Genomic DNA, 16,472 nt, shown 5'->3' with positions numbered 1-16,472 from the left:
GGATTTTAAATGCCCGACGCGAAGCGGAGTGCATTTAAAATCCTTTAATGCACGGCTAGCCGTTGATTATCCCGCTTATTCCATGGTCATTTGCCAAGTTATAGATAAATTAAAACTAGTATTGCTCTTTGCAGCACAATATTTGATCATACACAGAGATGAAATAGTGCGGTAAGACCACATTTATTTGAATGAATTATAGCATGTATTTCAATTAGCTATCCCAAGAAGAAAGTAGCGACAGATGAGGAGAGATAGATCGAGAGAGAGAGAGAGAGAGAGAGAGAGAGAGAGAGAGATGCCAGTTGTGTGTAACCTGTTTGCTGCGTCTGCGCATCTCTCTACAAACAATTACTTCAAAAACAGCAATTTTATCACCTTGTTGCTGGGGAATATAATGTAGTGATCTAGTATCTAGGCTATTTTATTAATACAAATCACAGGGAAGCGTTGACAACAAGTTTGTGCGTGTGTGCAGCACAATCAGCGATCTCTGACCTCTCTCTCTGTGTTTGTGTGTGTATGTGTGCGCACGAGTGATGCGTGTTGGTTAGTGTGCATCAATTAAAGCAGCTCATTAACTGACTTGGAACTTCCTGAGCATTAAACGGTTTTATTGCATACCTGCCAGCCAATCAGAATCCAGTATTCAGACAGACCATGGAATAATTGAGATTAAAGCTGAAGTGTGTAATTTTTTCAGTTAAAAACGAATTATTTTTGGTGACACTAGTGACTAATTGCACACTTCACCTTAAGCACATGCCCACAAACCCTATCCTTTTCTAACTCTGTCTTTCTCTCCACATCTCAACGTCTTTGTCCCGGACCACTACGTCCACAGGACAGTTCACGCCAGAGGGAAAGCCGATGCCGCAATGACAGCGGCGCAGAAGGCCCAGGAAGAGTGCAGGCTGGCCCGGATCACCGCCAAAGAGTTCTCCCCCTCTTTCCAGCACCGAGGAAACAGTGAGTGCAACCACCCGAGTATGGAGACTAAAAATAACAGGGACTTCAAACTTTTGACAGTGCGACTAAGCTTTCCAGTAAGCTGTGAATGCTAAATAATTCCAATAAGTTAACTTTGAAAACACTCTCCCACTGTGATTTGAAAGGTGCTAATATTTTTCATCAGTTCTCAAAAAAGAAGAGCAGGATTTACTCAGAAGTAGATTTATATGAGTGTTTTAGTAATAGCTCAGAAGAAGAATGGCAGAGTGTCTGTGAAAGCGTCTGTGTGTGTGTGAGTGTAGGTGCCGGATGGGTTCAGGACTGTAGGGGTCGATGCCCCCACTGTGCCATGCGGGGGGAATGAGTGATAGAAGAGGCAATAAGAAGATGAGGGGAGGTCAGCACTGACCTTTCCGACAAGCCCACGCAAAGCTAGCTGACATACACATTGAAATGTATGCATGCACACACTATACCCACACATACATATTCACACCACCCACATATATAAACACACATACAGTATATGCAGTCACACTTTCGGTCACTGTCACACCCCCACACATTTGTAGAATTTATACACTCTCAAATCACATCCCATCACAAAACACCCCTTTACAGGAGAGCTATAAGCACTCACGCTGTGCTGGATCAGTGTATGCGACCTCCTGGAAGGATTGATATTTCTAAATGATAAAGTTATGCCATGAGATGACCTTAGAAATATTAGAACAAACTTGGTTGAGATGTGCTGACTTGCAACAGATTTGTAAATAATGTTTACAGTTGGGAGTACAAGCCTTTATGAGGTTAAGTTGAAAGTGTACTTACGGGTGCATAGGGATGTGTGCCTGTAGCGCAAACAGACTTGAAATTCTTCAGGTCTCATTAGCCGAGCTGATTAGAGCAGCCATGGTGCTGACTCTGGAAAGCTTTGATAAGTTACACTGTATCAAGCTTACCAGGAACGGCCCATGTGCTTCAAGCAATCAAGGGTTGTATGGGAAAACTTCACCCAAAAATGTAAAATTCTGTTATGATTAACTCACTCATTTGTTGTTTCAAACCCACTAACCAAATTTTTTTTTTCTGTGGAACACAGGAGGAGAATTTCTGAAGAATCTTCTTGCAACTCATTCCCATATATAGCTACAGTTTATATAGGGACCAAAACTCCAAAAAAAGACCAAAACAAAACATTAGGGATGCACCAATTTTAAAATACTGGCAAATATCATAAGCTGATCATAAGCTACCAATCATAATCTGCATATTTGAACTGAGGTGCCACATTTGGTTAAAACCCAAAGGATAATCAATGGAATTTTAGTGTCAATGACATCAAACCTAGAATGGCACATCAAGACTTACAGACTAATGATTTTCATTTCATAATGACAATTATGACTATCCTATGGCTTCAGAAGACTTGGAACATAGCGAAAAACATTGCACTAAAAATACAAAACAGTTCTGAAACTATGCCTAGACAAATAAGAGTTTGATTTAGGTCTGCACAAAAGAATTTCAGTATAATCTTAATTATGTACACTTTTTTTTCTCAAGACAGATGGAAGCTTTTGCAAGGGTTCCCATTCCATACACCCCCTTTGCAGAATGAAGTACAACATTTAAAGTGTGGCATGCCTACATGTTTTAAAATTAAAACTTGTCTCTCTGTCTCCGAGTAGGAGTGGAGTGCCAGCGACCCAAACAGCAGAACTCGAGTGAGAACGACGTGGAAGTTATCTCCAGTGGGACCGCGGATAGTACTGAGCTCTATATGAAGGGCTCCACACCCCCAGACCTTACCCCAGACGTAAGCCCCACTCCCAGCAGGCCCTCCACGCCTCCCCGAAGCCCGTCCACCAAATCTTCCAATCGCACCAAAAATGCCAGCTTTCTGCGACAGACTGCAGTGGATGAGGAACGTGGAGGAACGCAAGAGATCCAGGTGCTGATGGAGGGAAGAGGTGGTGGTGGTGGTTCAGGTGGAGGTGGAGAGTACCTGATGGCTAACAGTTGGAGCGAGGACAAGCGTACCTCCCGTGGGGGCAGTAGTAGAGGTGGTAGTCGGGGCAGTAGCCGCTCCACAACTCCTTCAGTGCAGGACGAGGTACGGGTTGGGGCGGCACGGGCCAATGGCCACAAGCACTCCTCAAATCATAAGCCTCGAGACCACAGCTCATCCAATCACAAAACCCAGCGGGAAAGGAGGCCAGACGGACCCTCATCTTCTTGGACATTTCAGCGGGTACACAGCGACAGTTTGGCTCATTCACATCTCTTAGAGCAGGATGAGGAAAAACTGAGCAATTATGAAATGGAGATGAGGCCGTTGCAGCCAATGGACTCCCATAACTCCCAAAAGCCCTATGGGCATGGGTCCCGTGGACATACACTACAGCGACGGGGTAAAAATCGTGACCGGAAGCAGGATGTCCGGGACACCTCAGGGCCCAGGGATGCCCAGGAGGGGCCGTCTCCAGACTCAGTGCAAAAGTTGGACAGTCTACGAGTGGGGGAAAAGCTAGAGGCTCGGCCCCTTCGCAGGGACCTCACACTCTCACCCCCACAGAAATCTCCACCTATTGCACTAGAGCACGATGACAAGAATCAGTCTCAGCTCAAAGTGAACTCGGTAAGTGAACATGTGCTACACAGAATACAGGGAGAGTGACTTATAGTTCACCCAAAATGGAAAGTTTTTGTATCATTTACTCAACCTCATGTCGGTCCAAATTTGTATGACTTTCTTTCTTTTGTGCAACACAAAAAGAGTAATACTGTAATGGCCTGGGTATACTTCACTTTCCGCGTTCCGTTCCGTCTTGCACACAGCCGCGTCCGCACAGCTTTCAAAATATACTGAACCGTGGATGAGCGTGGATGGACATCCTCGACACATGGTCAGAACCACTTTCTTGACTTGTTTGGTCTCAAAATTCCACGGACAGTCTGTGCGGTCACAAAAATTGGTCTGCACGCGGACGGTGTGTGCGGACATCCGTGGAAACTTCTGATGGCGAACACTGCGTCACAAGGATAGTGCGTGGATGGTCACGGAACACGGATGGCCGAAGTATACTTCGGGTTTAAGAAAGACCCGATGCATTTACAACAAATAGGGACAGTAGCTTTCAAGCTTTAAAAAGGATGCTAAACACCATCAAAGTTTGGTAAAAGTGGGCCATATGAGCCCTGGGTAAGAAACAGATGACGCTTTTATTGCAGGTGTGTCTAATTCTGCTCCTGGAGGGCCAATATCCTGAAGAGTTGGGTTCCAACCTGCCCCACTTCCCTGGACGTTTCTAGTTATCCTGAAGGCCTTGATGAGCTGATTTAGGTGTGTTTGATTAGGATTGGAGCTAAACTCTGCAGTATAGTGGTCCTTCAGGTGCAGGATTAGAAATCCCCATTTTTTTGTTGTCATATTTTTTGTATCCATTCATTGTACTTAAATGGACAAGAGTGACAAGCACAGTCCTCAGAATGTCTCTTTTTGTATTTCATGGAAAAACGAAAGTCCTACAGGTTTTGGAAAAACAAGAGGGCTAGTAAACGGCGACCAAATCTTAATTTCCGGGTGAACTATTGCTTGAACGCAAGAAATCATTTCAAACATATTTCACAACCTTAAAATTTCAGTAAACATTTTGTCAAAGAAAATATATTTGAATATTTGATCATAAAATACATTTGTAATAGATCAAATACATTTATATTCGACGGCAAAAACGGCAGGTGTTTTAGTAAGCATCGGTGCCTGAGAGTGTATGAGAAGGAAGAATAACCTCCACAAACGTAGGTGTTTGGAGTCCCAAGGGAATACAGGAACTGACAATAGCCTGAGACACACAACCTGGACACGTCCAAACTTCAAACTATCCCCTTCCACTGCCTAGCAGCCCTACGATCTCTTGCTGCACTAAGAACACCTTGGTAACAGCAAATTGGCAAAGTGGCTCCTTCCACAACACAGCCCTGCATTGGCTGTCCCACACTCTGTTGCTAGGGAACAGCTTATGCCTTACTCGGGTTGCGGCCAATCAAATGACTAGAGTGAGTTCTAGGAAGGAGGGGGTTTATGTTTGTAGCTGCAGAGAGGCAAGCAATGCAGCAGACTTGTGTAAGACAGGTTAACATGAGACACATCTGCACAATAGCTAGCCCCGATTAAGGAATTAACAAACACTGTCAACATTTCTAACAACGTTTATGCATACCGGAGATATCTAAACAACTGATTAGCTTAGCACAGGAGGAGGAAGAACAGGCCCTACACAGCACACAACTGTCTGACTCTGCAATAAAACAACTGTGGAGAGCAAAATCTGTTTGCTCAACAGGAAGATGCGCTAAATGTGACTATAAGATACGCTTGTCCTAATTCATTGTACAAAATCAGTGCTCACAACGTCTTCTTAACACTACTGTGTCTGGTTCACTTGTCACAGCCTAATTTCATGCCTCACATGTGTCTTGCATGTGCAGCACACGTGTCCCTTTGCTCAACAGTTGTAAACATTGTCCACGACACGCTTACATGAGCCCATCAATTAAAATGTGCACTTGACAAAACCGACTCTTTGCAACTACGTTGGTCCTTACGAGGGCTGGCACAATGCAGTACAGACTCTCATTTCCATTGAGATAATACCGTATCTCTGGTGAGCCAAGGGGAATGGAATAATCATGCGGCTTTCTTTAAACGCACTGTAGTGTGCAAATGTGTTTTGCAGTGAATCTAGGACTCTAGTATGTTGACTGCTTAATACACTGTGGAGCGAATTCACTTAACAGTTGTGCAACTTTAGTATGTGATACTTCAGCGCAAATTCACTCAGCAGGTGCAAAACGTGCTGGAATATCAGCATGGGTATTTCAGTCATTGTCATCCTGTATCAGCACAAACACGCCTCCTTTCTATGCAAATTAGGTTTATAGAGAGCAGTGTATTCACACAAAGTGAGTACTATTCGCTTGCCGCAATTAACACTTAATGTTATATTTGCAGTGCACCCACAGCCAACTAAGATTGAGAAAAGCGCTATAACCAACTAATTTCCAGACACACAGAGTAGTCGAGTACACTTTAGGCATTTTAAAGAGCCGCTTTATGTGCCTAGACTGAAGCAATCCTGTACTGTCCCAAGAAAGTACACGATAGCTGCATAACTCCAAAACCTAGCATTGATGCCATAAACAATTTGGTCCATACAATTCTGACTACCTAGGGCTAGATGTTTTTGATAGCTCATACATGTAAGGTCTGTAACATTTGCTGTGATTACGGGTTGGGTTAGGTACGAGTACGAGTGCCATATATTTCATCATCAACATAGTATGCACGTACTGTATGTGCACAAACCAATTCTCTGTAATACTCTGTAAGTTCAGTGCGCACCTGTACATTGAATATTTTTTTTGCACCATATAGTTTGTCCACAAGGTACCAACTCTGCATTGGCTTGTTGTTTCAGTCTAAACAGAAAAGGATGAGACATAACAATCTACTGGAAACAGCAACGAAAACAGCAGCTGCTAGTTTAGAAGTGTACAAAGTCAATTTTAGCAGTTATAACTGCTTAAGAGATACAACGTTTGACCTTAACTGAATTTCATAGGGTATAGACTATGCTAGCAGAATGCTCAGCTAGTACACTAAGTGATCAGCTTGTCAAATGTTAGCTAACTACAAATGCTAAGCAAGTACACCAAGTGATTAGCTTGCTAAAACGACAAAAACATAAAACATGAGAAATATTTCATTTGAATATTTATTTGGGCGTTAATGATCATAATAATGTAGTTCAGATGGCATACATCATACAGAAATTTTGTATGATTTCTAATCGGGCACTAAAATGAATACCCTTTAAAAGTTATTTTAGCCAAAGAAATCGTTCTGGGGTCATTGTTGTGGAATTACACCAGGCAAATTGTGTTCATTTTTGAGCATGTTTGCACTCCTACCTGATTTGCATAATGTCTTTTAGTGAATCAAGTACTAAAACAACATAGCATGTAAATAAGAGCTGTTAGTTTTTTTGTGAAATCCACACTGTATAAACAAATACTGACCTTTCTCTTTTTCTCCTTCTCCTTCTCACTCAACAGGGCTCCAACTCTATTCTGGTTGTCATGGTGATTTTGCTCAACATTGGAGTCGCCATTTTGTTTGTCCATTTTTTTATTTAAACTCTGCATTGCCTATCAATTCCTCTTGTCCAGCTACACTATTATCAAATCAATACTAGTGTCATCACAACTGATCTGGTCCCGGCCCATTTTTTTTTTAAACAAATGACCAATGTACTTCTATTGAAGTAACAGCACGTCAATACGAGGACCAAGGAAGGCAACAACAAAACTGGGCTCAGCAGTTCTGTCTGCTTTTCTGTCTCCAAAGAGCTCGTTTTGATTCCTTAATTTAATTTTTTTTTTTTTAAATCTGAAATAGTTACAAGCATCCTTTTGAACTTCTAGTTTTATCCTATGTATTCATTCACTCATTAATGCTGTTATAAATTGATATACTTGTTTCTCTTTTTTTATTTCATATTCCTTACTTGCCTTTTCTTGACAATGCTGGTGGCTTTTTTTCCGTTTTCGTTTGGGTTTGGTTTGTATTTGGGTGTTGGACTCATTTGAACTGTGGCTTTGGTGAGGGAGGGTGTGCAAGGTGGCGTAAGGGTGAAGGGCGACCATCAACAACATCTTTTCGGGTGATGGCAGCATTACACAGCTATGATGTCAACAGGTTCAAAGTGATGGGAAACGGCCCCTGTCTAACCCCACCCGCCTTCCTTGCGCACCTCTCCTAAGCATTGCTTATGTTTCTCCATGTTCTTGTTTTTATCACTCATTGGAATAACACGCCAAGCACTCCTCTCATTTCCTGTACACATCCATTTTCCTTCTGTGTGGTACGTCAACTACCAGCGGACTCCAGAATGTCAAGGTGGACCTGAAATGAGAATTAAAGACACTTTTTAATTACAATGGACCTAAAATGAGTCTACAAAGCTTTTTGATGTATAAACACCTTCTAATTTGCCTAAAAATGTTGCATATGTTGAAAAGAAGTCGGCTAAACAAGCACAACCACACCAAATTGGGTTAGTAAAAATTCAAGTCTAGTAATCACAAAGACACACCGCCACCAGAGTTTCAGCATCTGCAACATTTGAACTCGGGCGAATCTGACCCATATGCATTTGGAAAAATTCCCAGATCCAAAGGTTCTACGATCTGAAAGGGCTTCATCATTAATCTTGCTCCAAATGAAACCTTTTTTTTTCAGCAGAATAAATCATAACACAGACTCATTTTTCTTTTGTAAACAGGTCCTGCATGTAAGATTATGCACTGTACATTCAACACAACGTAGCATGGGTTCGATCTTTGGAAGCACTTTCCTAAGTTTGAGCTTTTCTGCAGCATATGTTATTTAAACATTGTTTGAATGTTGCATGAGGGCTAGCACATGACATTCTGTGAGGTCATCATCATTACAGCACCCCCTAACTCTCTTTGATGAAATGACGAGAACGTGCGAGCACCTGCCGACCTCACCATGCACACCTGAAAGCCACATGCTGCGTGAGATGCTGGCGTTCCCGACCAGACATTCAAGAGACTGTTAAAAGTTTTTTTCCCAACTGCTGCTTTTAAAAAAACAAATATTTATTGATAAAAGGAAAAAAAAAAAAAGTTTTTTAGCTATTTGCAAGACGTCTGAAAAATGCCGACTGCCTTGTTTTTCTAAAAGTAAAAGAAAAAAAAACATGTTGCATGCTAACGTATGTTTTAGTTTTGTATAGATAACCTTATCGGGGGAAAAAACGTACAGAAAAGTGTGCTAGTAGTTTTGGATGCGGCGTAAAAAATGTAAAATTTAATTTGGACTTGTTTGACACATTCTAATCGAATTTGTGAGATTGTACGAATTTGTACGATTGTACGAATTGGTGATTTTGTATGAATTTGTACGATCTGACTTGTACGAAAAACGTAGCATTCGTAGGTAAAATTTCACCATGAAAACGCACCTCAAAGGAACGTAAGCAGATCCTACGAATGAGATTGGACAAATTCACCACCAATTCACCAACATACCTACAAACTGTCATAAGAGTGTGTTGAAATCGTTTACCTTATTGGCCAACGCCATGATACACAATGGAACAGGTCTGATCGGGCATGCCAATGATGAATTCGTGGTCCAAGTGCTGGTCTTGGCATCCAGCAGCCTTTCCTCCCCAAAATCAGAAGACGAAACTAAAACGAGTGAAAAAACAATCAAAGAGAGGTGTTTTGTTTATTTTTTTATAGCCAGCTAACAGAACGCAAAGACTGAGATGTTTTTATAGCATGTGTGTATGGGCTTGTACTTTCCCCCTTGAGTCTGTCCTCCTGGCAATGATTCATTCAGTTTGTGTACTCTTTTCCCTCTTTTTCACCCACCTCCCTTCCTTCCACATATTTCTCCGTTTCTCTATCCAGCCAGAAAAAAAAGACCAGGAAAATGAAACGTACAAATGACAACTATGCTGATGTACAGAAACACAAGCTAGGGACCCAAATGTATGGAGTTGTACATTTGCTCAACTCGGGTCCTTGGGTTGGTCCAAGAACTTCACAAACTCACCGACTGGCTCACTTTGATACCACAACGACTGTGTGTGACGGGGATGGTGGGATTCCAAAGGGTTTTTGAAGCAGGGAATTGCTGCAGTTGACCCACACCGCCGGCACTTGTACCGTTTGACCTGGATGTATCCGTCACCCTATGCGCCTATAGCATGCCCAAGCATGCCCAGTTCTTTTATCTCTCTCTCTCTTTCTCTTCTTTTATCATTCAGTCCTTTACGTTATTCCTGGGGGTCTGATTCTTTTTGAGTTATATGGAGAAAATAATGAAAGTGTTTGAAAGTAAGCTCTTGTGTTGTGGTTATTGAGTCTGTTTTTTTTTTTTGGCCTTTCGGTATTTCTCCGTATCTGTTACCAAAGTAACAATTTGCCTGGTTCCGATGCATTTACAGAAGATAGAAATCATATAATTTTTATCTGGATTTTAATAAAAAAAATCGTATTACAGTATTTTTACAGTAATAAAGTACAGTAAAAAAGTAAATACTGTAATAACGAGATTTTGTGTAAAAAAAAAAGAGTAAAACTCAGATGGTAATGACAATTTTAAAGGAAAAAATAATAGTCCTTTGTTTTCTTTCAAAATATAATTATTTGATTTTGGGGTAAAATATGGCATGTTTTTCACAGGCTAAGATTCACTCCTTGTATTTAAGTTAGAGTGAAAGTGATGCAAGATTCTCAGTGCAGATGACAGCAAATAAAAACAGACAAATAGGTGAAGCATTGAGATTTCCCTGGTGAGAGTGTGCCATCACTATAGCAACTTTCATATAGAATTGTTTTCAAGCATGCCAAAAAATAGGGGTGTGGCCTCTATCACTGCACACATATGAGGATTATTTTTAAGAAAAAAACAGCCCTGTCAGGACGTCCTCCACAAAGACTGTCAAAAATGTAAATGAATCTACTTGATGGATTGCGAGTAAAAAAATTGAAATGCATTGAAAATATGAAATACAGTCTGCAAGGGCACAAGGCCAATTCATTTCATCTTCAAAGTCTCTCTCATGTCCTTGTTTTCTCTTTCTCTCACTTTCATCCTTGTCCTCTCCTGTAGAAACTAACCCCACGTCATCTCTCCTATTCTCACATCACTGAAGCATGAGGTGGAATGTTTACAAATAAGCATAAAAATCCACCGCATAACTGACTCAAAAGGGTGCAAAACCTCTCAATTTTAAAGGAATAGTTTGACTTTCTTTTTATTTACTCACCTTCATGTCACTCCAAACATGTATGACTTTTCTTGTTCTGCGGAACACACACACACACACAAAACGCACACACAAAAAAAAGGGAACTGGGTCTGTCAAACGGCAAAAAAAATAAATTAAAAAAAAAATCTCCATAACAGAATCATAAAAGTTGTCCAAAAATTCATTTTCTATAGTACAAGAACCAGACTATAATTTAAGGGGCCGTTCACACAGAATGTACTTTTCCATTCCACTGCGCTTCCACTTTTCCATTCATGTTCTATGTAAACACACACTAGACAGACTTGTTTGACCATTGCGCTTGCATTTCGCGAACCTAAATTATCATTTTGAGTGTGAATGAAACACAAATCACTCCTGAAGTTGCTGTTATTGACACCATGGTAACCATAGCAATGTTTTTTTGCCATGTCCACTTATTATAAGCAACCCTTATTAAGAGTTGTTGAGCTTGGCTCATTTAAGCAATCCAATTATGGATTTAATAAAGTAGGCAGATAAAGTTTGAGATATTATGCGTCGTATTTCCAAGATAAAGTGTTTATTAAGGAACAGTTAATTTTTGCATTTTTTTTCTAGCAAGATCTGGCAACACTGAGTCAAGACGTGCCTTGTTCCCTTTGAATCCTTGAATTCTAATGACATTACACCAGTATACTTCCTTTGACCCTACTGGGCATCGGTGGCATTTTTACATGACTGCCTCTGTCACCCCCCCACCAAAAAAGTGCGTCTGACAGGCTGCCTCTCTGTTGAGTGGACGTCTGTTAGGAAGTTAAACCAATTTCGCCAGAGATTACTGTAACAGAATCACTGTGTAGTGTTCAGCCTTGTCCCAGCACTAGAAGAGGATTATGGGTGATTTCTTTAAATCTATTGGTAAGACGGACGCCGAGAAGGAGAGTTCTCAAAACAACCCTAACATCATATAGGGCCTAGACAAAGCTCACAAAAACATTTCCAGGTCACCTCAGATCAAACCATAAAGAAAATTGGGCCTATCATTAAGTTTTTTTTTTATGTAATTTTTTTCATGACAAATAAGCTTACTTTTTTTCCATACATGTCTAGATGCTCCCATTTACTCTCATGATTCTTAATAATATTCAAGAGATTTTCATTACTCCAAGTGTCATTTTTTAGCTGTATTACAGTGAAACATAATACAATGTTACACTGTAATACAATTATTTTATTTAAAACAGCATAGTTTAAAGGCAGAGCAGCAAAAATTACCATAAGTTAGAGACGTACAAGACATTTTTAAGTAATGGAAATATGTTTCAAATTACATTAATGAGCAAAAAATTTTATTTTACTTTAATAAAGTGAAATAATGCTGTAGTAAAATCATTTTAAATCAGTATGTCAAATATGACAACGTATGAATTTAAAAACAGTAATAAGAATGAGATTTTTTGCAATAGGGTAATGAATGTATTTATCATAACCATGCAATGCAAAAAAATAAAAGATAATATATTGGTCAGTAAGATTTTTTTATGCTAAAATCAAAAGATAGAAATATTTTTGCAAGAGTCTACTGCATCAGTTCTTTCTGAAACTTCATTGTTACATCTTTGGTCAGTAAAAGATCATTAAATGGCTCCATTTACAAGCCTTTTCAAACTGTGTCCATACAAATTAGATAATGTGAGGTAACGTGTCCCCAAGCTATAGAATTAGTCAAGCCTCAATTATGAAAAATTATCTTTTATCAAACTCCCTTTCTGATTGGTTCAGCAAACTAATGAGGTCATAAGGACAGCCACTAGGTAAATAAATGGAATCAATGAAGTAACATGACCTACAAACATCTTAGTAAATCTTAAAGAACTAGCAAATCTGTCCCGGTTTCTCCCTCTCGCTGTCTTTTTTTTCTCTCTCTCTCTCTCACACACATACACACTTCTTATGCGTCTCTGATGACAACAGGTTCACGTGCTTCAGCACGTCAGAGCAGGGCTGTAAAAATGGTGACTTTTTAGTTATTTATAAACTCTGTCTTTTTAAAAAAAGAAATTCAGAATGTAAAAAAAATATGGCGAGATGGAGAGAGAAAGACGGGAGATGAGAGACAGTTGGCTGCATAATCGTAACCTCATCCATTTCTCTATCTGCCATTTATTATTCATTAGCTTCTCTTTCCACATCGCTCATTCTTCACAGCCAACAAAAAAATAGGTCAATGTGGGAAACGCCATTCATTTGGAAACTGTGATTGCCGCTTGGCCATCGGCTTTAGCTTTCTTCAGCTCAAAGACAAAACTTTGAAAAAGCTAAAAAAAAAAGTAGTAAACAATTTGCTTGCACTAAATAATAAAATAATTTGATCAAATATTATGAAATTTTGCTTAACATAGTACGATTTAGAGCAGTGGTCACAACCTAAGGCGTTTCCTTCCGAGTCTGATTATAAAGTTTTTCTCCTGCTTTCCATAACCCTATGCTTCATGCAAATAATGAAACTATTTGAGGTTCAGATTCCCTTATTAATAATAAAAAACACATGACAAAATAGTGAGAAAAGAGTAAGGCCATGTTTTTTAAACATTAAAAGTCATCCAATCATTCTCTTTTGTGCACTTTCAGACACACACACAGCTTGCTAATATACATGATAACACATATCCATTCTCTTTATCACAGACAAACCCTTTAATTATCTTCTCAAACACACATACTCACACACACATTTAATCTCATTCCTGATCCTCAAAGAACACTTTGGCCATGGCGTGGCCGACCTTTTGTACTTTCTTCTCTTTGGCATCAGGACCCATGTTGGCTCGGGCCAGACCCAGCCAGTACTTCTCAGTCCGTGTTTGATAATCCGCAAGCGCTTCTCCAGGCTTTACTGGAGGATGGTCTGCATCTGACAGAGAGATACAGAGAAAATGTCAACACCTGTCCAGATTACTATTTCTGCTCTCTTTCAAAATCTAAAAACTTTTTGGTTCTCCTAAACAACTTTGTTATCACCACTTGATGTCCAATGTAAAATCCGGGACCTGAAGTACTGAAATGGAGATACTCTGAACACGAAACGCCCCCGATGTGGATGATGAGGCAACAAAGTCTCTTTGTTTAGCATGCTACCAAACCATGAAGCAGCCACAAGCTAACAATCAGTGATGTTATTACAACTGACAAGCGAAACAGGCATCTAACAATAATGAATGTAAGCGAGAAGGATCCCAAAGCAAAACACACAGCTCTGGTTGTCAAAAAGAATCCGTGTGGATGTTGACCTGGGTCTTGGCAGATAAACCCTTTGTCATCTGCTCATGTCTACCTCATGGACCTGACCCAAATCATGGCCTTGAACATTAAATGAAAATGTATGTGTCCACCCTCATGGATGGCTTTGAATCTCTTAAATAGGCATCATTTTGAACCGTTTGAAAGTAAATATTAAACTTACTATCTAAATACTTGACACTGTCACAAATGTGTCTGAACTGCAAAATTAAATTGACACTTCCGAAATACAGACCTTCTTCACTCTCCTCTTCGGATTCCCCCTCTTCCTCATCCTCACCCCCCTTTGCTTCTTCTTCTTCTTCTTCTTCTTCTTCTTCATCTTCTGATTCTGATTCTTCCAGCCACTCCTGAGTCTCTGTAATGAGAATTCAGTGCTCAAGTGTGGCAATACCCACATACTTTGACATATTATACATGTTTATGCTGAACACTCAAATGTGATGCTATAGTTTAAACAGCAGTCAATGAGAATTTTTGTCATTCTCAGAAAAAAAGGGTTGATATAAATCTTTCAGCACCTAACAAAAGGAAAGCATTGAAATTCACAAAAGAACTATTTACAATACAGCATATAGATAGAACAAAAGAACAAATGAGAGAACGAATTATAGAATGACAGGCAGAACGATAGCGAAACAGACAGACAAACAAACGATGGCTACAACAAATGACAGACAGTGAAACCAACTGACAGACTGACAAACAGATGATAAATAGATAAATCAATAGAACGAACAATGAATAGAACAAATGACAGACAGACAGACGAATGTTAGATAGACAGTCAGAGAAACAGACAGAAGATGACAGACAGACAAATGATATATAGATAGTCAAAGTGACAGACAGATAGATAGACAGACATGCAGCAAGACAGAGTCAAATAGCACAGCAGGACAATAGATACAGATATTGAAACAGATGAAAGGACAACAGACAGACAAATTGATAGCAAAACAGACAAAAGAACGACAGACAAATAGCGAAACAGATGAAAGAACAGACAGACAGACAGACAGACAGGTAGTATTTTCCTGAATGAAGATAAGGGAATTCTGGGCTGTGTTTCCACTTACTGGGGTCAATTTCCACTAGAACGTCCCACTTGTCTATCTTATGCAGGTCCAGGCTGTAGAGATCGCAGAGTGTGAACTGTCGATCTCCCACCTCAAACATTCCGCCATACAAGTACAACTTGCTGTGCTTCACCGTTGCCATGGAGCTGGAGCGAGGAAGACAAATGATATATAGATAGTCAAAGTGACAGACAGATAGATAGACAGACATGCAGCAAGACAGAGTCAAATAGCACAGCAGGACAATAGATACAGATATTGAAACAGATGAAAGGACAACAGACAGACAAATTGATAGCAAAACAGACAAAAGAACGACAGACAAATAGCGAAACAGATGAAAGAACAGACAGACAGACAGACAGACAGGTAGTATTTTCCTGAATGAAGATAAGGGAATTCTGGGCTGTGTTTCCACTTACTGGGGTCAATTTCCACTAGAACGTCCCACTTGTCTATCTTATGCAGGTCCAGGCTGTAGAGATCGCTGAGTGTGAACTGTCGATCTCCCACCTCAAACATTCCACCGTACAAGTACAACTTGCTGTGCTTCACCATTGCCATGGCGCTGGAGCGAGGACAGGGCTCCACCAGGGGAGCCATTGCAGCCGCCTCCTCCTCTTCGTCAACCTCCTCCTCCTCCTCCTCCTCCTCCTCACTGTCCTCCTCTGCCTGTGCGGCTGGAATCACTTCCTTGATGGTCATAACTGTTCCATCCTCAGCCACGATCTCTTTAATAATCTCAGTGGGACCTTGTGCCTCCTCTTTCGCCCCTTCAGTTTCATTCGTCTGTTCTCCTTTCTTCCCACGGCGCCTCTTCTTCTTTTCTGACTTGTTGCCCTACCAAGAAAAAGACAATGTATATATGAATGTTTTTTGGGCTTTATTAAGAGGCTTTACTAAAGCAAAACATAACACTAAACCTTTAGCTGGGCAGGAAACCACCGGTTTTTGTTGATATCATAAAAGTAAAGGTCATTAAAAAAGTCTCCTTCCAGAGACTCCTCATCTTCCTCATCACAGACGCCACCGAAGAGCAGCGCCCGGCCCCCGGGGCCCACTGCCAGAGAGAAGCCAGACCGAGGAGGGGGCTTGACTCCTGAAGGGTTCACGCGCATCCACGTCCACTTTTCTGCAGGACAGGAGCAAAAAATTATGAGCAAATCTTTTTTCAGACATGGGAAAGAAAGTGGATCGTCCAAACAAAAAAGGGAAATGGAGAGAAAACCATCCCACATTAAACAAGCGATGACCGTAGAGGCTCTAATGACGGTACCTTGCTCCTCTTTGCCTTCCCTCCTCAGCA

The 16,472-nt window shown here is 40.5% G+C and overlaps 2 protein-coding genes across 2 annotated transcripts in view; one reads left to right on the top strand and one right to left on the bottom strand.

The window, feature by feature from the left end:
- Positions 1-9,832, top strand: part of LOC107701532 (junctophilin-3-like) — a 35,847-nt gene extending 26,015 nt beyond the window's left edge. Inside the window, exons 3-5 of the mRNA XM_016503580.1 lie at positions 845-969; positions 2,643-3,592; positions 7,072-9,832. Of these exons, the coding sequence (XP_016359066.1) occupies positions 845-969; positions 2,643-3,592; positions 7,072-7,152 (1,156 nt within the window). The 3' untranslated portion in view covers positions 7,153-9,832. The remainder of the gene's footprint in view (positions 1-844; positions 970-2,642; positions 3,593-7,071) is intronic.
- Positions 9,833-13,297: 3,465 nt separating this feature from the next.
- Positions 13,298-16,472, bottom strand: part of LOC107701813 (kelch domain-containing protein 4-like) — a 9,088-nt gene continuing 5,913 nt past the window's right edge. The window contains exons 10-14 of the mRNA XM_016503928.1: positions 16,443-16,472; positions 16,090-16,298; positions 15,589-16,006; positions 14,323-14,445; positions 13,298-13,701 (exon numbers count right to left, since the gene is read on the bottom strand). The exon at positions 16,443-16,472 is cut by the window's right edge and continues 11 nt beyond it. Of these exons, the coding sequence (XP_016359414.1) occupies positions 13,529-13,701; positions 14,323-14,445; positions 15,589-16,006; positions 16,090-16,298; positions 16,443-16,472 (953 nt within the window). The 3' untranslated portion in view covers positions 13,298-13,528. The remainder of the gene's footprint in view (positions 13,702-14,322; positions 14,446-15,588; positions 16,007-16,089; positions 16,299-16,442) is intronic.

This window comes from Sinocyclocheilus anshuiensis, unplaced genomic scaffold, assembly GCF_001515605.1.
Source record: "Sinocyclocheilus anshuiensis isolate Anshui unplaced genomic scaffold, SAMN03320099.WGS_v1.1 scaffold729, whole genome shotgun sequence".
Classification (NCBI taxonomy): Eukaryota; Metazoa; Chordata; class Actinopteri; order Cypriniformes; family Cyprinidae; genus Sinocyclocheilus; species Sinocyclocheilus anshuiensis.
Note: the sequence above shows the minus strand (reverse complement) of the source record. Positions and strands in the feature narration are given on the sequence as shown.